Source organism: Balaenoptera borealis (genome assembly GCF_965194805.1).
Source record: "Balaenoptera borealis genome assembly, chromosome: 3".
Taxonomy (NCBI): Eukaryota; Metazoa; Chordata; class Mammalia; order Artiodactyla; family Balaenopteridae; genus Balaenoptera; species Balaenoptera borealis.
The window spans coordinates 64,279,537-64,301,539 of record NC_138866.1 but is presented as its reverse complement, the minus strand read 5'-3'; the positions used below and the strand labels follow the sequence as shown (position 1 = coordinate 64,301,539).

Below are 22,003 nucleotides of genomic sequence, written 5' to 3'. Positions count from 1 at the left end.
CAGAATTAGAACACAGATTCTGTCAGGAAATGAGTATGGCCTTTGAGATCAGATCTGGGTCTCTAGCCCAACCCCGTCATTTATTCCCAAGTGACAGTCAGGAGAATTGTGCCTTTTCTCCACACCTCGGCTGCCTCGTCTGTACATTAAGGATGATAATACCCCCTTCTCACAAGGTCCTTATGAGAATTAGATGAGAAAACTGATATAAAAGCACCTGATAGATGTAAATGCTCAAAAAGTATTCGTTTGTTTTTTTTTTTCCCCTTCTCTTTTACTTTTGGATTAATCTGGTTTTGATGGTTTATTTTATGTCCCTTTCCTAGGTGTTGAAATATCATTTCTAGTACACAAGAATACTAATTAAGTAGCCCCCAGTTGATACCATCCACTTCACAACTGCTCTTTTAAAGTTTAAAGTGATGAAGTTGATGGTGGCAGCCTGTCCCCGACAACCGGCCACGAGGCGGTCTGCATCTCAGCCCTGCCCACGCTGCATTCGTCTCGTTTTGAATTGTTTACTACTGATCAACTCAGATGTTTGACAAATATAGTTAGTTAAAGATTAAAAGCTAAGCCTTGGAGATCTTTGTGAGACTTTTATTCGTATTTCACCTGCAAGGAAAATGTGTGTGTGAATAGGAGAAGCATCTCTTTCAGTAAATATAGTCACTAACTGTATTTGGATATATTCTCGTAAAATTATCTTACATTCCAGGACTCCTCTTTGCTCGCCACTGGAATATTTACCGATCGAGAACATGCCATGCCGTTGTATTCCCTTCGGCTATAACCCCAGGAAACAGCACCCATTCACCTTTGAAACTGGCTTTTCCGTATTACTCATGCCAGTCTTTTCTCACTCATTTTATGATTATAATGAGGCAGTGGTGCTCTAGTTAGCACAGATGACCTTCTAATTGAAAGACTGTAAATTCAATCTCCATCGCTGGGCACCGACAGAAATTTAAATAAATATAGCTCCTAAAACCCTTGTGACGGGCTGGCCTAATGACCAGGGGCTAGCAGAGCCCAAGTCATCTGTCACAGGGGACCGCCGGCAACTTCTGGGTGTTAACTACAGGAGTCATCAGAAGCAGGTTGCCCTCACAAAGCAAAGTGAGATGAGGGACTTGTCCCTGGCTCTGATTCAGGCACCATGCCTTACTTTTCTGCAACATATGCCAAGTTGCTTTTTTTGTCAGACTGTTTCCTAAAACAGGAGTCTGAACACAAGGGGAAAGCACCATTCTCAAATTGGTCCTCAGCAGACAAGAAAAGGCTTATCTACCAGGCCAGTTTTGTCCACTGCCATTTATAGATTTAGATGCAATAAGCTGCCCAGGGCTGTGTTGACTTCATCCCCTTGATCGCTGTAGTCACTGCCATTTTTCACCCCCATGACCTGGGACAGCAATCCAATTCAGGTTTCCAAATGAACTGCCCTGAGGATCAAGATATGGGGTGTGGAAATGGTCAGTCTGGGGAAGGAATCCATGGAGCTGTAATGCTGGCAACATTTGGACCAAAGAATTCAGTACTTGCCCTTGATGTATTTTTGACCCTCCCTTTTGGCTTTAACATGGCATGTATGTATGTGTCTCTTGACTGTGAACCACCTCAAATTTCTTTTGGAAACAAGTTGCATACAGTTTTTTAACTAACTAGCTGCTTTAAAATATGTCCTTGGACCTTGACAATAACTACCTAAAAACGGCCCCATATTGCTGACAATGCCTTAAAGCTGGTTATTGGGTTGTCAGCATGGTGCATCTTTATCCTGAATCTATCACGCAAACACAATGGAAATTTCCCATTGCCTTTAAAGTTTTGCATTCTATATATTTGGTTGTTAGACAAATAGAGCAAGCTTTGCCGACTTCATTTTCATTCTTGGCAGCATGTTTTTATCATAAGGCAGATAGTCATTAATTTACAGAATCAACGCTGGGAACAGCTTTTGTGATCTCATATTAAATTTTCCCCTGAATCCGCCCCTTGGCAAAAATTACTCACATCGTTAAAAAATATTTAATTAGGCTGTAGTTTATACCCAGCTCACTGGGGAAATGTTGGAATTAATATGATTTGCATGAATTCTGTTTCTCTTTTTCTGTCAGAGATTAGTTTTGAATTCAGTTCAGAGGGTCGTTGACACTGCCAAGGACTCTCAATCGTGAAGGTCAAACAGGTAGCAAATACTTCCCCTGGGTAGGTTCCCTGAAAAGACAGCTCAAAATTGCTTTTAATTATGGGTTACCTGAAAGGCCACTTGCTGTTTTTATTTTTCCACAGATCCCTGAAACACTGCACGATTGGAAGTTTTAGGTAAACCATCTTATTCCCAACTAAGACAGGCGGTTATTGTGGAGAGATAGATGTGCCTAGCTGTGTGACACCCAAACAATTTTCCTAGCTGCTCACTGACTTCTGCGGGTTGCTTACAAAGGAGAAAAGTCTCTTCACTCTGTACTGGGGCGGTGGGGGGGGGGGGGGGGGTTGTGTAAAGCAGGCTTGTAGACGGCCGGCAGTGAGTAAATTTTCTACACAGCGACACACCTGCTTGCTCCATTCTCTCTCACAAGATAAGATACAGTGTTTTCAGAGGAAAAAAATACTACTGTAAATTGTAAATAGTCAATACATAACTGTATCATATGCAAATCTGCGACTGTTGGCAATGTCATCTCAGAAGAACAGATAAATAAAGTTTATTTACTATATAAAAAAAAAAGATGTTTAGTTATGCATTTCCTTGCTTATTCTTCCATGGGTTAGGGGGAAAAAACCTTAGGGAATCCAGAATCCTATGCCATTTTTTTCAAAAGCAAATTTAATGGAATATTTAATTAATAATCTAATCAATCAATTAATCTCAGTTACATAAGTGTTGAAATCTCATTCTTTTTCACAGCTATATCAATAAAAGACGTGAAAAGGCTACCCACTTATCAGGATAATAGGAAATTGTTACAGACACAAAGAAAAATTGACATCATATTAATTCTGCTACATTGGCCCTGAATTTGCCAGTTTTAAAGTCTTCTTTGCATATTAGACAAATGTCCCTTCTCTCTCTCGGAGTACCAGCTACACCTTTTATGTCATAACCTTTTCTAATGGTGAAAAAAAGGGATAGTTAGGTTTTTGTTTTTTAACTCCCAAAGATTTGGGCTTTGCAGTTCTAAGTGAAGGCACATTCCAACAATAAAAGGGCATTTAAACTTTTAGACATTAACTCTGTCTTTATTGTTGAGTCTTATTTTAAGCTGAAAAAATATAAACCATCTGCTATCAAAATGTGTACAGACTACACCATGCTGCTGACTCGCCAACTGTTGATGAATAAATATTTGTATTTTGAATGATTTATATGGGGCTTCTTTCAGCACTGGAAAGATGAGAGTCAGTTTGACCCTCGATTCTAAAAATCATGAGCCACGTCACTCATGGGGATGAATGCCAGGTGTATCCATTGCAATCGTAGCCTTATTTGATAACTATGCTGATGAAGAGCAGGGCACATTCCAGATTCCCCTAAAGTGTTCTAAATGAAGGAAACTTAAAATGGGAGAAGGGAGGAAGACTAGAACTTTCTGAGGACATATGCCGTGCTCGACATGCCATGGGTGATTTACACACACAATATTTAGTCTACAAAACACCTTACAAGGTCAACACGATGACTCCATTTCAAAGAAGAGGAAGATAAAGTGCAAAGAGGCAGAGTAGATAGACCATTTTTTTCATTTAGTCACTTCTTTCTACACATGAACATACAGAACCTAGAGGGAATTAATACCCACCCACCCCTCCCTCCACAGTCACACAGCGAGTTAGTCTCAGCCGGGAACTCAGGTCTCCTAGCTGTCTGCAGAGTACTCTTTGAACTTATCTCAGGTCTGGGTCTCAATTTTCCCAAATACGTCCTGAGACCAGTTCAGCCTTAAAAAAAGAAATAGTATTAACTAAAAAAGAACACGGCTTTTTTCCCTATACCTTTGTTAGTTCATTTTGCATTATGTTTTATAGAAAGTTGACTCAACTCTTCTGCTTTCCCCAGATAAATCCAAGTGTGCGTGTGGCCTTGTGAAATCTTTTAAGCAACAGGGTAGATGTGCACCCTGTCAACCGGTGGAAGGAAATTCATATAAACACTTAATAGCACAATTACAGTATTTTTGTCTGCATATATGAAAATGAAAAGATACGACTAAAAGACAGTGATTGACCAAGAGCTGTGTTTATATTACTAGAAACTGTACAAATGCCAGTAGGACTGGAGACATTAACTCAGCCTTGCAAACAAAGGATGCAGGTGACTCAGGAAGCCAGAAGAATCATTTTCCATTTTGTTTTTTGCTTCGTTACTGTTGTTTGCTTTTGCTTTTTCCTGTAGCTGCCTTTCTGAAGAGCACAAAGCTTCAAAGCGTCCCTATTTAATCCTCCCTGTGTCTCTCCAAAGTAGCAAGTCTCAACATTTCACCCCATGGTCTCGAAAAAACACAGATTTGGATAAAAGGCATGCAGTTCGCATCCAGTTTTCTAGGTGTTTGAAAATAAATATTACATCCTCTTTTCCTTCACGCTGAGCAGGAATAAATTATGAGGCCAGTTCCTGAGAATATAGTCTACCTTCTGAGGCCAGCAGTGTTCTCACTGGATGGTTCTGCCCCAAGTGCATTCCCAGGGGTGCCCCCGACCCCTGCCCTATCCCGATTCATACTGTTGTGCTAATGAGGCCAAAAATAAGCATATCAATTTCCCACTGTTTAATCAGACTGTTTTCACAACTAGATATACTTGAAGGAGATTGCAGTTGAGATACATTGAAAATGTAAGATTAGCAGTTTGGGGAATTTCTAAATAATTGGTGAAAATACTGTACTAACCATGTGGCAAATATTGGTTTCTCTTTTCAATTCTGATTCAGGGCAAAAGAGTACACATGGGTAACCGTAATTGTTGTTGTTATTATTATAGCTGCCATTTATTAACTGCTTATTATGTGCTCAGCACACAACTCATCTCAACAACCCGAAGAGTAAGTAGTAAAATCGCCATTTCACAGGTGAGAAAATAGAGGCTAGACAAGGTTAAAAAACCTCTTCAGAGTCACACAGAAATTGACACAGCTGGGATTCAAACCTTGACCTTTCCAAAGTCAAAATGCAACCCTGCTTCCCATGAAAGCAATGTCTCAAACAAAGCAGAGCACTGGCATGTGAGGCAGAACCAATTTCTCGCCCTGACTGTGCAACTGCTGCAGCCCCCCTGGTTCTGCGTCTTGAGGTGCAGGCTGACCTACCAATCACAACCCAGGATTCTAGGGAGGAGAGAGGGAAACAAAGAGAAAGCATTTTGAGATCATCCGTTTAATCCAATCAACAAATATTGATTGAGCACAGCGATAGGTATCTTGGGAACTCTAAAAATGAGTAAGATATCACCCAGACATCAAGAAGCCTGCATTCTAAGAAAAGGGAACCCTCCTACACTGTTGCTGGGAATGTAAGTTGGTGCAGCCACTATGGAGAACAGTATGGAGGTTCCTCAAAAAACTAAAAATAGAGTTGCCATATGATCCAGCAATCCCTCCTGGGCATATACCCAGACAAAACTAAAATTAGAAAAGATACATGCATCCCGATGTTCATAACAACACTCTTCACAAAAGCCAAGACGTGGAAACAACCTAAATGTCCATCAACAGATGAATGGATAAAGAAAGATGTGGTACATATACACAATGGAATAGTCCTCAGCCATAAAAAAGAATGAAATAATGCCATTTGCAGCAACATGGATGGACCTAGAGATTATCATACTAAGTGAAGTAAGTCAGACAGAGAAAGACAAATACCATATGATATCACTTGTATGTGAACTTTAAAATATGACACAAATGAACCTATCTACAAAACAGAAACAGACTCACAGACATAGAGAACAGACTTGTGGTTGCCAAGGGGGAGGGGGGAAGGGAGAGGGATGGACTGGGAGTTTGGGGTTGGTAGATGCAAACCATTATATATAGAATGGATAAACAACACAAGGTCCTAGTGTATAGCACAGGGAACTATATTCAGTATCCTGTGATAAACCATAATGGAAAAGAATTTTTAAAAATATATATATAAAACTGAATCACTTTGCTGCATAGCAAAAATTAGCACAACATGGTAAATCAACTATATTTCAATTAAAAAAAAGAAGCCTGCATTCTAGAAAAAGGTTGCATTCTAAAAAAGGGTTTAATACAAGTCTACAAATAGCCACATAGAAGGGTGTGAGCTTCCTTCAGTTCCTGAAACATCATTTCCATTTCCTCTACTAGTATGCCATTTTTAAGAGTGAAGATGAAAATTGGTTAGAGACCATTTTTCTGTCGCACACATTAAATTGTTTTAAGAAAGAAGGGGCAAGAAGGAGGGAGTCAGTATATATTTCATCTGTCTCCACATTAATACTTCCCTAGACCCAGTTCCTGGTGGCTCAACGCTGATCTGGCTGCTAATGGCAAGAATAGTCCCCACAGATGTATTTTTCACATAGAATTGTCCATATACACAAGCATTAATTGTGCACATTATATAAAAAGATAGTAGCGTTACCTTTACAGTGGGGGCGGGGCGGGGGGGTTGAACATGCATCTTAGTGGATAACATCCCATTCCAGATCAGGGATATCAAATTGACTGCAGGAGGTGAGAGAAATGCTGATTTTTCCAACCAAATATTACCTCTTACTCCAAGTGCACACTCCTCAAAGCTCCTACAAATCTTAGGTATCCATTTCTGGGATGCCAACTTCACTACTTTCCTGTTTCACAGCCTAAAAAGGTGGCAAGCCTTGCATGAGCTCCCTTTGTCACTGTTTTTTTTCACCTTTGAGGCTTCCACTCTTATATAAGCAGACATTGTATAAATTGAAGGGAATTTTTTATGTACTTAGACTGTTTGGTGCATGTTTTCTAATGCATACTCCATCATCATCATAAGAAGCAAGGATTGTCTCTTCAAGATAACAAGTTAAAAAATGGAGAGACAAAAAAGGTGCAGTGACTTGTTTACCCTCATTCCAAGAATCAGTGGTGACAACAGAGGGGGTAAGAAAAACAGACTTTTGCTTCCCAGGCTAATGCCTTAAACCTTACAATCCCTTTTTACATTGATAGTAGTATCACCTATTTTTTGTCCTTTTCTTCTATTTTGAAAACTGATTCCATATACCCCCTGAGTACTGTAGCATGGCAACAAGACTAGGACTGTGGTTTTCACACAACTTTTAACATTAAAATATTGTTTTTCAAGCTAACCTTTCTTGAAAGACCAAAAACAATGAAAACACACAATGAGCTGCTCTAGCTGGAAAGTAATAGTGTGGTATCTCAGAGGAATACCAGGGACTCCTTCATCTGGGGCCCCCAGTGGGCTTTGAGAATCTGTGAATTCCCTCAAGTTATCTGCAGTGTCAGGGAGAAGTTGGGGAAGGAGACCACACTTCCCGTCCGTCTCAAAGAATCCATGATCCCAGACGGATCTAGGACTCATGATCATCCCCACTTGCTGCAGTTTATTAATGTGCTTCTGAATCAAACCCCAGTGGTTTTGTTGAGGTCATAATGGCTGTGCTACACTTTTGACTGTAAGTTCCAGAGGATCGGATTTAACAGCCCAAACAAGGATTTCTGTTAATATAGTGAAGGAAGGGATAAGCTTAATCAATAAGCCACCATATTACTCTGGAACCTCCAACACTTACCAAACCCCTCCGAATCAGCTCATTTCTCAATAAAATTATAATGTTATTCATATATTTACTTGCTCATTTATTCATTCGATTAATATGTATGGAACCCCTATTTATCAGGGGTTGTAGCAGTGAATTAGACAGATGTGGCTTCTGTCTTCAGGAAGCTTACAGTCCAGTGAATTAATATACAATTATATTCACTGATCACACAATAGATGCTATTTGATTTGTTTGGCACATTACATGCATTATCTCATTTAATTTTAACGACGATAAGGTAGGTAACCATTATTATCTTTACTTTTTTAGTTAAGGAGACAGTAGAGTACTTGCCAAAGGGGGTGGTAATTTAGATTCCAGGTCATCTGCCTCTAGACTGTGAATTTATAACCAATAGTCTCCATTAGGAGCATGTAATAGTAAATATTAGAAGACCTTTTGGAACATAGCCCACTTTGCTTGTACCTTTAACCATAACAGTGGACCTGCCTACCCCCAATACCTAACTAAATGTTTCTAGTCCAAGAAATGTTCCTTGTTTGTCAGGCTATCCTGGGAGGTGCCTTTTTAAATGTTCAGAAGAGGCAGGCACTCATCAGTCTCAAATGTAGGACTTCATTTCTAAGTGGTATAATTAAAATTAGAACAAGAGACTTAATAGTAATTGTGCACAGTCACCCACAGCTATTAGATAGTGTGGAAGGGCTAGCTGTAAATTCAACCAGAAAACACACCTTAAACAATCTCTGTTTCATCTAAGAAAACATTATCACTGGAGAGTAATACCTTATCACTGGAAAAACATTATCACCGGAGAGACTCATTAGTGACTTGAAACTGGGATTATCTGGCTTTGTTTTGTGTCCGTGGTTATGTAGCGCTGTTGAGACAATACAATAGATGCTGAGAAAATCAAAGGGATGGTCAATGGTAGAAACAAAAAGACTTCCTCCAATGTGTAAAGGAGGCAAGTGAATGTCACTAAATGAGAGCACCTGAGCATTGTGCATGGGGACTTGAGATCACCCCAGCTCCTCCCAAGGCAGGCTCTCCTGGATCTCAGAGAAGAGTTGGGTTTTTCTCCATGGAATAAATGGATGATATAAATATAGGATGTGCAAAATTACTAGAAGGAGGCCTTTCTGGCCTGGAGTCTAAGAGTAAAAAATGTTAAAGCAAAAAGGAGGGAAATGAATACCTGGGTGCTAATAAAAAGGATGCAGTTTGCCCATGGCTTCAGCGATGCCAAAAGGGTGAGCTAAGAAAACACACTGCGTTCTCTGATGAAATCCCTGATCCTCATTGAAAAGAATGGTTCGGAGCTTACCAGTCTCTAGCAGTTAAGTCTACCAGGTCCAAGCAATCTCCAGCTCTTATCTGTCATAACTCATTCCTAAACACTAAAACCCTTGAGGCGTTCATTTTTTTTTTTTTTTAATGGATGAAGAAAGAGCCGCAGTTGACTCTTCACAAAAGTTACCCATGAAATCCTTGGGTCATCCTTGTTTTGATTTTTGTGTATTTGTATTCCTCTTGGTATGGATGGCATGAAATTTTCAGTTTGCAAAAGGATTTAATCAACAGTAAATGTTTTGAATCAGATTGAAACACAAATACTTTAAGAGCTATGTATTTATCCTGTCCTGCTGGGTACGTTTCTTCTTGTTTCTGAAGGGCAATGCAAAGCCATAGATGCTCTAATGAATTCTTTGAAACAGGCAGGTGTGTTAAGGGTTAATAGTGATGAATGTTTATCTTAAAAATCTCGGGGTCTTCCTCAGAATTTTCCCCCTTCTCCTTGACACATCAAAAATGGGAAATTATCTGTGAGACTATTTGTCTGTGTTTTCAGGACAGCACATTTACATACGAGGCAATCAATATAAGCAAGCCCACGTCTTCCAAGAATCCTTAATTACATGTCTAAGAATGCATATGTATTGACATGTAATACTTGTGTTTCTGCAGAGTCCCCCCCACCCTTTTGAGTTGACATGTGCTAAGACTCTCTGAAAGCAGTAAAATCAAGAGTGTAACAGGCAAATGCACGAGTTGTTAAATGTGATGGCAAAATAAAAAAAAAATTTTTAAGCTGCAGTCAGTACGATCAGTAAAATAAAAAAAATTAAAAGACAGCCGGCAAACTGTCTATCATGTGATGAAATTTGACAGTAGGGATTATGGCTTTGATGGACCAGAACAGCTAATAGAAGAAGCTGACATTTTTGAAACCCTGCTAATTAAGGGTTCCTTCCTTAATATTAAAATAAAGTCTTTGTCTGGGTTTTATGGTTGGAGAATCAGGTGTTTTCATTAATATATGCCAGTCAGTCTTAATAAGCTTGGAGGGCAGAGGAAGTTATTATTGAGTGACCTTCTACAAAATAAGCATGTTGCTAAGGGCTCTAACCCTGCCCCGTTCAGACTGATGAATCTCATTTCCAATGCAAAAGCTTCACAAGAAATCCAAGTATTCTCTGTGCAATCACGGAAAATAATCCTTGTGTCTCTTGTAATGTCCAGAATTGCCACTTACTACACTACTACTGTACAATGAATATTACAATACATATTATTTTTCTAGCACAATTGTCTACATTTCTGAATTGCCCAGAATAGAAAAATTTATTGTGAAGACACTTGTATTGAAAAGTCGGCTCATTTTAATACTTTTCAAATAGTCATCTACTCTGTTCATGAATTATAATGCTTAGAATACATCTGACAATACTAGCTTTGAGAAAGAGATATGTCTATATTATTATATATTCATTTTCAAATAGATTTCAAACAGATTTTAAACCATTCATTGAAATTCATTGAAATGATAAATTCACAGTTGGATTTTGATTGACTCTTAATCCAATTTCACTTTTGATAAGTTTTCACCCCTCTCTTCCCACCCACCCCCAACCTTTCTCAACCAAGATATTTTTTGTTCTTCTGTTGGTTTTTTAAAGCAAAACTGATGGGATATGGTAAAACTGATGGGGTATGGTATTGAAGGTTTTGATGACTATATGGAAAGCTTGTCAATGGACTGGCAAATTGAGTTAAGATCAGTAAAGCGCCACACTACAGGTGATTTCTCTGGCTAATTTCCAATGTACTGGTGCCTATCTTCTGAAAGTCATGTTTATTACAACTGGCTGTTGACTCACAACCTAGAGCAAATCTTTGAAAGAGTCTTTCAGTTACTGAGTCATACCACCATCTCTAGATGACATGGAAGTGTGCATGGAGGGTTTGTGGTGCTGGGGTTTTGTGGTTGCCCAACATTAGCTACCTGCTCCTCATCTTGAGTTCTTTCTGCCTGTCCTAGGAAGAGAAGTTGGGTAACATCTCTGTTGCTGGATGCAAGGTCAGGTAAAAAGACAACAAACCTACTAAAGTCTCTTTGGAGAAGAAAGGAGCTAGATTAAAAATAGCACCATGCACCATGGGTTTTGTGCTCACCCATGGGAAACAAAAAACCATCCAAATGAGATGAGAATCTTAGATCCAGGGCTTCAATATGTGGGGCAAGAAGTTAATTCAAAGTGTGGCAATTATCTCAGCCTACATCTACGGGAAAAAATAGTCTCTGAGACACAGGCCTGTGAAGAAAAACAAGATATGACTTTTCTTATAAGTGATTTATTAAAACCGTTCTTCACTATTTTAAAAGTATTTAAAAAGTATTTTAAAATATTTAATGAACACTAGCATAGATCCATCTCCTTAGGGCCAAAATAAATCACCTAGTGTTTATTGAGCCTCTACCCAATGCCTTCCCAATGACCTAGGTTTAACCCAAGAATAGTGTAGCACAATACCCCTGCCCTATAAGCTCCAGTGTAGTTAGAACCCTGTTGCGTCTTGGATTGCCCCCATCTTTTCAGCAAAGCCACCTGTCCCTTCTCATTCTCTCTGTGTGACGCCAGCATGGGAGTTGCTCTCCCAGACACTTTGGGTTCACGGCCACCTCTGGACCCATCCACACCAGGGTTTCTACCCAAAATGTGGAGAGAGCAAATGATTGATAAATATTTGGTTGACTAAAGTCTTTTAAATTGTAGATTAAATCTAAAAATTCAGTCCTTTTATTCTAAAGCCATTCCTCTATTTCTATTTTTTTTTTCTTGCACCTCTCCCCTTTAATATCGTCTTCATGGTATCCTTCTACTTCCTGTTCTGCTACTCCAGGGATTCTATGGCTGTAGGCAGCACTGTCCAATAGAAATATATGGCAAACTATGTATGTAATTTTAAATTTTCCAGTAGCCACATCTTAAAAGCTAAACACAAACAAGTACGATTAATTTTAATAATATGATAATATATTTTATTTATTCTAACATACCCCAAATATTATTTTAATATGTAATCAATATAAGATATTTTGCATTCTTTTACTTATTGTACTAAGTCTGAAACCTGGTGTGATTTTACACCTACAGCACATTCTAATTCAGACTAGCCCCATTCCAGGTGCTCAGTAGCCACATGTGGCCACTATATGAGACAGCATGGCTTTAGAGAATATTTATGGTTAAAGTGCTGGGGTGTCTGAACCCCAGACATACAATGCCAAATTATATGACTGTTATCAGAGCCTTTTTCTGGTGAGACAGAACATAGAATTCATCAGATTTCCAAAAGGGCTGTTCTTCCCGCTACCACCAGACTCCCGCCCCCAGTATCTTAAGAAACACAGCATTGCTTTTAGCCTCTGGAACGACTCTGTCTTTTGACTCATTTTCTCTACTTGCCAGTTCTGTTTACACTCCCTATTCTAACAAGACTCTCAGACTGTTATTAAACAGTTGTGAATTTAACTTATTCCTTTAAAATAGCACCTAGAGAGTGCTCAGAGTATTGACTTGCTTCATAGAAAAGAACCTCAAATACTACCACAGCTGGTAGTTACAACAGCCAAAATAAAATAGAAGTGTATTCGCCCTTCTACTTATGGTAATTCACTAGGAATAAGTTAGACACTAGACCCACTGTGCCCACATGGCATTCAGGAACTTCCCAAGATGTGCTAAAACATATCAACAGGGAAGGTTCTGGAAGGGTCAGCAATTGCTCACAGCACAGAGAATGTTATTCCTCCTTGTTCTCTTCATTGGGTTATTAACTCCGAAATTAATTTCTTGACATGGGCCAACCACCCACTTTCTACAATGGCTAAAATATTTTTGTACAGCTTGTGATTTTCTTGGATGAGACTTTTCAAGACCCTTCACAGGGATGTGGAGGAGGAGAGCCATTTGTTTCAAATACAGAAACTATGGCATTAACATAGTGCTTCAATCTGAAAAAAACAAGATGTCAGTTGAACACGATCCTTCTTTTATTTTGCTTTCTCTTAAACATAAATTTCTCTTGAGGTGTATAACTGCAGTATCTTTGTTAAGCTTTTCTCATTTTGCTAGTTTTTGTTTCTCTCTCAACAGCATCGCTTAAACCTTGTGACTTAGCTCCTGGTGAGGGTTGATGTTTCGAATCTTCCATCATAGGATAGCCCCTTTAAAAACTATCAGGAATGATTAATTGTATTATTTGGGTGCATTTTATTAATTATTATTATTTGTGTATAGTATTATTTGTGTGCATTAAACCCCAAAGTTTTAGTCATATAAACCATATTGTTTTAGCGTGACTAGAAAAAAATTAAATAACCTGTGTAACTTTCAAAAAACAAATGGAAAAGTCAGCCCCATAATTATTATTGTTTTCTGATCCATTTACCTTTCTTTAAAATAAAAGGGCTGTTCAGAATCAGGGAAAGATTTAAATTTCAATTTAAACTTAAAAGCATTTTCTACTTTTTCTTGTTCCCATGACCAAAAAAAGGAGGACAAAATTCACTATGAGAATAACAAAAACAATTAAACAAAAATTGAGATATATTGATACTGAAGCCTGGCTATGCATAACATGCATCTCAGTGTGTATCCAGTTTTAAATGACAAATACTGAACCATGTAAAATTTGAGGATAATGGATTAACTATGCCAGTATCAGGTATTTTATGTTGATTGGTCTCCTTACCACCAATGTAATGAAGATGCTTTGAAAGTGAGATCTTACTATTTGTTTGATCTCCAGAAAAGGGAGATTTGACTTCAGTTATTTTTAAGATTGTTAATGCTTCTTTCTTGGCATCATTTCACTTTTTACTATGATGTAACCTCCAATTGCATCCTTTTTTCCTTCCCAGCACTGTGATAAACACTAAAAAGTTGGCCTTTCCTGCCCTACAGACTACTTTAAAACTTCAAAACTATAGGAACCTTGTAAAGCAAGGTTTTAAAATTTCTTGATTGAGTCACTTTCACAAATCCCTGGGCTCATTATGTAATGTCCCCTCAGTATTACAGCATTCTCTAAGTTCTTCTTTTACCTGGTGTCTCTTAATGAAAGGAAAAGAATATTGACATATTAAAACTATTCTAAAACCACTGCTTCTGTAACGTGGGGTGATGGAGAAATACCTAAACCATGCTTACAAGAAAAAATGAAATTTTGCATATAATTTATTTCTTCAACAGAAAAAAATTGGGATGGGGAATACTTCAAAGTCTGGATCTGTTTTGTACACAGGCTATTTCTAGCAGTACTTACATATGCTCAACTGGATCCTGAGTCTCTGTAATGATCCGTCTAACACTTTTGAAAATGTAGCAATCAGTGTTGATTATTGCTTGATCAATTCAACTACTGGTAATGATAGTCATAGAGGCAGACCTGTTCCAGGTAACCACCCGTACGTTTGAATCAGTCTCTGCCATTTGTTCTATACTTCCTCTTTTGTTCCATTTCTTCAACAGCCTGCCTTTTCCTTTTTCCTCTCTGAGAACTAAGAAATCCACTGGAATTATCTTCTGACACTTCTTAATCAAAGTTCAGAACTGGTTATGCAGTACTCTCTTTGGATACTGTGGTTGCAAATTCTCGAGTCGGGCACTCCAAGGGTTATAGAAAAGCATACAAAAAACAAAAAAAGTACTTGGCCTCCCCGATTCCCAAAGGAGTTGAAATGTTTATTTCTGAAGATAAAATAAACACATGGTATGGTATCTTTTAGCTCAAATTCTTCTAAAGGAAGGCTCTGTTAACGTATCTGTGAGAAGAGAGTGGATTCATTTCTTATTTGATGACATTGGAAGGATTTTTCATTCTACCTCGTCGTTCTGATATAGAACCTTTCTTTCTTCTTGTTCTACTAATTTATACACGTATTTCTGTAACAGACCCAATGCTTTTATGCATTTTTCTTCAGATAAGTCAGCAAATACATAGAATGAGACAGAGCAGTAAAGAACATCAAGTTTCTGTCAAAACAGTTCATAAATATTCAGTAGAGTTCTGCAATACGTAGGAAGTTATGAAGATGGCATTAAGATACCAGTAAATCCTAAGAAAACCTATGCTAATCAAGCTATCACATCTTATTATATTTTATTCTTTTATCACTTTATTATCTCTCAATAATATAAATGTGACCCCCCCCCCAAAAAAAAACCCTACAAATCCTAATCTACTGTGGCGAGATAGAATTTCCATCTTATCCTGGGTCAGGATTTTCTAACTGTGATCTCACAGTCTCTTGGTAGATCTGAAAGTCTACCCTGGCAGTTAGGTTTCCAAACCACTCGCCACTAACGCAGTCCTCTCTCAGGCATGACCTTCTATTCAAATACTGCAGGCATTCCCTGTGGGAATGGGGCCTGGCTGCAAAAGGACTCCTGAAAAAGGGCTTAACTAGTAGCACCCCCAAGTCCCCTCAGTAATCTAGTGCCCTCCAGAAATCTACAAAAACCCAGCATCTTTCAAAAGGTTTAAGAAATTCCACCTTAAATGGCAGGTTTGAATGACCTTCTTTACATGCTAAAAATGAACTTTGTATTATTCCTGAGACTGAAATATATTGAAAGAAAGAAAGAAATAGGTTTTATCATCTTGCTTTATAAAAGTATCTATCGTCTTAAGTTATTCCAATATGGAGATGACAAGCAACATTGCCGCCTGTTCCTCATTTGTAGCAAACTCTTTCAATCAAAGGAGCACTGAATTCAATGATTTGCACTGCTGGTACATTGCTGTAGTTAAAAAGTATTTGCTCACCACAGGGGGCCAAGCAAAGGCTATTGACATGCTTGCTTGATGTATGAAAAGACAAATTAGTCCCCTATCCTATCTACCAGCAGGGTACAATGACCGGACATGGAAAAGTCAACTCAAACCACTGTATAATATATTTACATTTTTTTCCAGGAAACTTCAGTGTTACCAAATCAACTGTGTCAAGTGTTCAACTTGCATGCAAGCTAATAGAATGTGAAATAAATTTGAGGAAGGCCAGGTGGTTTAGTTGACTGCGTGGGATGGCACTAGTGGCTATGGCTTATCCTGGAGGAATCTTGGTAACTTTGAGTGGGGAAAGGCAGAGAGAAAGGAGTTGAAACAAAATGCTGTTTCTGGATACGACTGCTTATTACTCATTGCCTATCTCCAGCCCGTTATACACTCTCAGCTGTTTTCTAGTCCTAAGCAATAAGGGAGAGGAATTTTTATTTTAGAGTCACTCAGCTTCAATAAAGGTAGACCAAGTGAGCATGGTTGGAAACAGTCATGCTTACTTTTCCTTCTTGTGCTAGGGAAACAATTCAAATTCCCATGGGTCTGTTCCTTAAATTTAATAAACAGAACATGTTTGTTAATTTTTTTTAATTACCATATAAAGTGATTGAGTTTGGTTCTCACATGTGCCTTATTATATAATTTGCACTAACCAGAAGAACACAATATTAAGGGGAAAAAATGCTATACCTTTCCATTATGTAGATCATAATTGTAGATCAAAGATAGGACCAATAATCAATATAAAATGAAAATTCTCTAAATTTCTACTGTCAGTGATTTGAAGGGATAGTTAAGAAATAATAATTTTGGGGCTTCCCTGTTGGCACAGTGGTTAATAATCCACCTGTCAGTGCAGGTGAGACATGTTTGAGCCCTGGTCCGGGAAGATGGCACGTGCCACGGAGCAACTAAGCCCGTGCGCCACAGCTACTGAGCCCGCGAGCCACAACTACCAAGACTGTGTGCCACAACTACTGAAGCCCACGTGCCTAGAGCCCGTGCTCCTCAACAAGAGAAGCCACTGCAATGAGAAGCACACACACCGCAACAAAGAGTAGCCCCCGCTCACCGCAACTAGAGAAAGCCCACATGCAGCAACGAAGACCCAATGCAGCCAAAAATAAATAAATTTATTAAAAAAAAGAAATAATCATTTTATGAAACTTTGTGAAAATTCAGTTAATGAACAAATGAACTAGCCAACTAACCACCGTTCTGTCATAGATGGGGGAAGAAAACAGTTATAAAAGATAGCTATATTATCTTTCAAAGTTCCTTTTAAAACCTGCTCTTTCTCAGCATTTATAAAATCCTATGCTCAGTTAAACTCAGTTGGTTTCTATATAAGAAGTTATAGCCCTCAATACATATGACAAATACTTCTTGGGAATGAGTATATTATTATGGTGCTATATTGTAACCCATTTTAGAGTAGTAAATAATGTTATAATAATAATAATACCAGAAATAATAAAAGGAACCAACCTAAACTTGTCCAAATCAAGCACAGATAAAGCAAATTTTTTAGGCCTAAATATCCATCTTTTATTCATTCAACAAACATTTGTGATAGACCTCCTATGTACAAGACACTAGTCCTAGTTCTCAGTGGGCAAAGATTTTGCAGAGTTGCTAACTGGAGATTTGAGGGTACCTAATTAACTATAGTAATACAGGATTGAAACTCTCTATATTTTTTCTCCTTCAAGCTCACATGAAGCAATGTCTCCTCATCAAGTAAAAAAATCCCTGGTCTTAGTTTCTGCAGTCTATTTTGAGGCACAGAATTTAGTGGCAGGTGAGTTCCAAGTCCATCTTACCTAGGCAGTCTTCATAGGAGAGAGAAGCAAATCACACAAGGGTTTAGTGAGAAAAGAGAGTTAGCCAATAGGGCTCACAGTCTTGCTTCTACCACTAAACACCTGGGTAAACTTGAACAAGCATTTTTAACTTCTCAGAAGTGTGACGTTTTCACCTATTAAATAAGGGGGGTATTAATGGATGTTTTCCAGGTCTCTTCCAGCTCTAAAATCTAATTAAGTGAAGTGGAAACACTATGAGAAATGTTGAAAGTGTTAGATAAATGTGATGATGATGGTAATGACTCAAGGCCTGTGTATAAGTAGACTTCTGTCTACCCCCATATCTGTTTCAGTTTAGTACACCTGCTTTCGTGCCTTCTTTTGGCCCAAGAGTACATGGCAAAGCATCCTTAGCCCAGGGGATAGCCAGGCTGCCTGCCCTCAGCCTCCTCCCTCCATGGTGCCCAATGTTCTCTCCTGAATAAAAGTGAAGCCACAGGACAGAGGAGTTCAGATGTCCCTGCTCAGCCCCCCTGACTGCAGAGGTGCTACCAGAGAAGTGGTAGGTTGAGTCAAGCAGACTTGAACCAAATACTGGCCTTTTCTATACTCATGTTCTTGTTCTGTAAAATCGGGATCATCATACCAGTTCAAAAGATGGTTATGAGGATTAATCAAAGCAAGTATGAAAAGTATGTATACGTAGTGGTAGGAGCTGATAATACTGTTATTGCTGGAGTCAAGGCTCAGAGCATGCATCACTTCTGCTGTACCCCCTGCTAATTACAGAGATGTTCCAAAGCGACCATGCAAACCCTAAGGATTCCTCACCAAAGTTACACAGGAATATACATGCCTGTCATCCATTCTTATCTACCAAACAGCAGCGACAATAGTGCTTATTTCTCACAAGGCAATTTCTTCTGCATGGTTTCACTGGATTTTCGAAATTAGGCTGTGAGGCACGTAAAGCAAGTCTTGTTTCCATCCCAGCACTCAGGCCACTGCGTTGCACCATTCCAAAGTGTGGCACTCCAGGGGGTGCCATTCATGTAGAATACAGTGTGAGTGGGACCCCCCAGGGTCCTGCAGAGCAGCAATACTGCCACTTTCAGAATAGGAAGCTGAAGCTCAGAGAGGTTAAATGAATTGTCCAAGGTCACACAGCAGAGGAGGAAAAGATTCTGATCTCCAAGTCAGTTTATAACTCCAGCTATTCTGTGCTTTCCCCTACACTGTGTGACCTTTATTACAGTACATACATGAAGACTATGACAGGGTCAAATTCCAGGATACCCCAAAGCCTAATATAGGATGGAGAGGTTGGCACTGAGAATTTGACCCTGTCACAGTCCTCGAGAGACTGAAGTCCTCCCCGTGTCATAATGTGATGTGGCCCATTGTGACTCAGTCTTGCTCTAGACGCACTATACTCGGGACATCACTTTGTGGAAAGGAAGCGCCTGCACATCTGAGTAAATCAGACTGTGGAGATGGTGGCCTGCTCCTCACCATGTGACTGGCTTACATGAATATTCAAGAACCAACACCCCTACAAAATCGATTATATCTCCCACCTGTGTTGTCATCTTATCACAATCTGTGGTCTGTGCCAAAAGGCACATCGCAGTGTTAAAGAAAGACTCGGAGTTTGAGAAAAGTGACAGAAATAGTTATAACTAAAGTGCTGCAATTGGACTCCATGCAAAAGGAGAGTGACTTCGTCATACTCACTAACCCCCAAACAAAATAACCATCAAGAAATATTAAAACACACATTTTATTAGTTTCATTTAATTTCTTAATTGCTCCAAGTCAGTTTACCCATTTATTGCTGTGTGAAATGCTTAGAGGCAAGGCGCACATTAAAGGGATTATTTCCATGTAATCCCTCCCTCCCAGAGGGTAGGAACCGATCACTTATGAATCCTGATTTACGCTCTGTAACAATATCAAATGGAGGAAATAGTTATTGTGAAATTATAGAGTCAGTAGTTGGGTAATACAGGAGAGCGTAATTGAATAGCAAAGAGAAAGTACCTCATTTTCAGTGAAAGGTATGCAAGCCTTTTTCAGGAATAGTTATTAACCAAACTGAATTTAGCCTCCCATTTTTCGGCCTCTACCTCTGTTAATTGATAGATGCTGAAGATGTGTTGACTGTTAAGAGTTTAATCAAATGGTGTCTGGGAGTCAATGTGATCATTTTACCGGGACTTGGAGTTCTGGGGATAATAATTGCTCTGAGTATTACGCTCACTGTGACAGTATGCCCACCACCAGCCTTCCTTCTTGGCAGGAAAAAGAGTGCAGGCAGTCGGGTGGAATTTGGAGGGATGCTGCAAATTACACAGGAAAGGCAGGTGAGGTCGGAAGCGGTTCTAGGTAAATATCCACCAAGAAACTTGTGACAGTCTGAACTTCTGGCAGTTCCTGTAGCACATCATAGCTGGCCTGAGACCATTAAACTCCAGAGGAATGGGAAAGCCATTAGTGACCCGGGAAAGAGCTTTTTCTTGTTCCGTTGCTAACACATCTCTCCCTGCCATAGTCCTGTAACCCAACTACATTATTTTAGGACCATGATTGCTATTCTTAGAAGGAGGTAAGAGTTATAGCATCAGAGGAGTACAGAGGTAAGGCCAGTCCTTACGAGTGACTTCTGCCCCTCAGACAGCACATGCCCCAGACAGGGGCCACGCCTGACAGCATTGCAAAAGGCAGTGCTTCCATTCCAGGCTAGCCCTCTTCTGATATTTGATATTCATTCTCTACCTTTAGCGTCAGCCTAATACAAAGAGTATACAAAATAAAACATTTTGTAAAGCCCTCAAGGAGGTTTGTACCATGTATTTTATTAGATTGAAGGCAAAACAAGCTGATACCAGCAGGAAAAAAATGGCTGCTTCAGACCCCAGCTGACCTCTTTTGCATGGAAAATTCTCCGTATGATTACAGAGCTAATGAGTAGTATTTAATGAAAACATTATGCCTTTGCATATATTTGTAAGCAGCACTTCTTCCATTTAAATTTACATAGAAATAAGCTGATATGTATAAATACACATCCTGGAAATCTGTGTATTTTAAGGAAAATCCTCATCCGCTATCTCTGGTTGTTTCTATACAAAGCTCAAACTTCTCAATAAGCAAACTGTAGAATTCAGTCAATCATCCGGTTGACACCAAACATGCAAGTATTTGATGATGCGTGGATAAAACAGCTGAACTCAGGCAGACGCATCCACATTTCACAGAACGGTTTGGCTTTATGCAAACAACAGTGTATGAGAAAAAACTGGGCTAAACAATTGCTAAATAAATACCTGTGGGGAAAAAAAAAACTTTCTCTTTCAATTTCAAGAATCCTTAAGCGTGTGAGGATCAAGACTAAGGACCAGGATTGTTTCCGGAGGCTTCACAGATCTCCTTTTCTGCTCAGAAGCTGAATCGCAGTGGGGCTAAATTTGAAAATGAAAAGCCTGTGACAACTTTCTTTCCCACTCTGCTTTCTCTTCCCCCTCTAGGTGGAGCTGACAGGCAGCAGCGTCTTTGACTATGTCCACCCCGGGGACCACGTGGAGATGGCAGAGCAGCTGGGCATGAAGCTCCCGCCCGGGCGGGGTCTCCTCTCGCAGGGCACCGCTGAAGATGGAACCAGCTCAGCGTCTTCCTCCTCCCACTCAGAAACCCCAGAGCCAGGTGGGACTTGCAATTCCAACGTGTGGGTTGGTGGGCAGGACCTTTGCCAATGATTGCGCTCAAGTTGCCAGTGTGAAGAGACTATAAATAGGTCTAATGGTATTTAACGATTCCATGCAGCTTTCTGTCCTGTGCAGTAATTAAGTAAGGAGGAGATTTGAAAATAAGAAGACATTTTAATAAGTATAATCCAGAGATCTGATTTCGAGTGAACAATACATACAGCATGTACCCATTCCTTTAGTTTCTCTTTCAAATTAATGGAGGGAAAAGGTTCAGATTTGGAAAGCCGTCTGCCTTTCATTGCTACCATGGCTAAATGTAATGCATTTATTTATTATTCAGCAAAATTGATGGCAGAGACTTTTTGAATATTAGCTTGTGGAGAATTAAAAGTATTAGGGGCGTGCAGAAATCTTGGGTTTTTTTTTTCTTTTTTTTTTTTTTTAAGCATCAGAAGGTACTTGAAAGATGTGAACAGATAAATTAAGGCTAAAAAGAAAACAGAAATGGCTACATTTTAAACTGCCTTTCCACCCTCAGTATTTAATTAGATCAATTGTATAGAGGAATGAACAGAGGTGACATTCCTCATTGGGATTCCTTCCAGG

At 39.2% G+C, this 22,003-nt stretch overlaps 2 protein-coding genes across 13 annotated transcripts in view; one reads left to right on the top strand and one right to left on the bottom strand.

The window, feature by feature from the left end:
- Nucleotides 1–22,003, bottom strand: part of LOC309625107 (uncharacterized protein) — a 758,084-nt gene that overhangs the window by 36,649 nt on the left and 699,432 nt on the right. The window lies entirely within an intron of this gene.
- NPAS3 (neuronal PAS domain protein 3) overlaps nt 1–22,003 on the top strand; it is an 853,648-nt gene that overhangs the window by 705,735 nt on the left and 125,910 nt on the right. For all 12 annotated transcript variants that reach the window (XM_082384096.1, XM_082384094.1, XM_082384095.1 and 9 more), the window contains one exon: nt 21,218–21,392. In XM_082384096.1, coding sequence (XP_082240222.1) covers nt 21,218–21,392 — 175 coding nt within the window. The remainder of the gene's footprint in view (nt 1–21,217; nt 21,393–22,003) is intronic.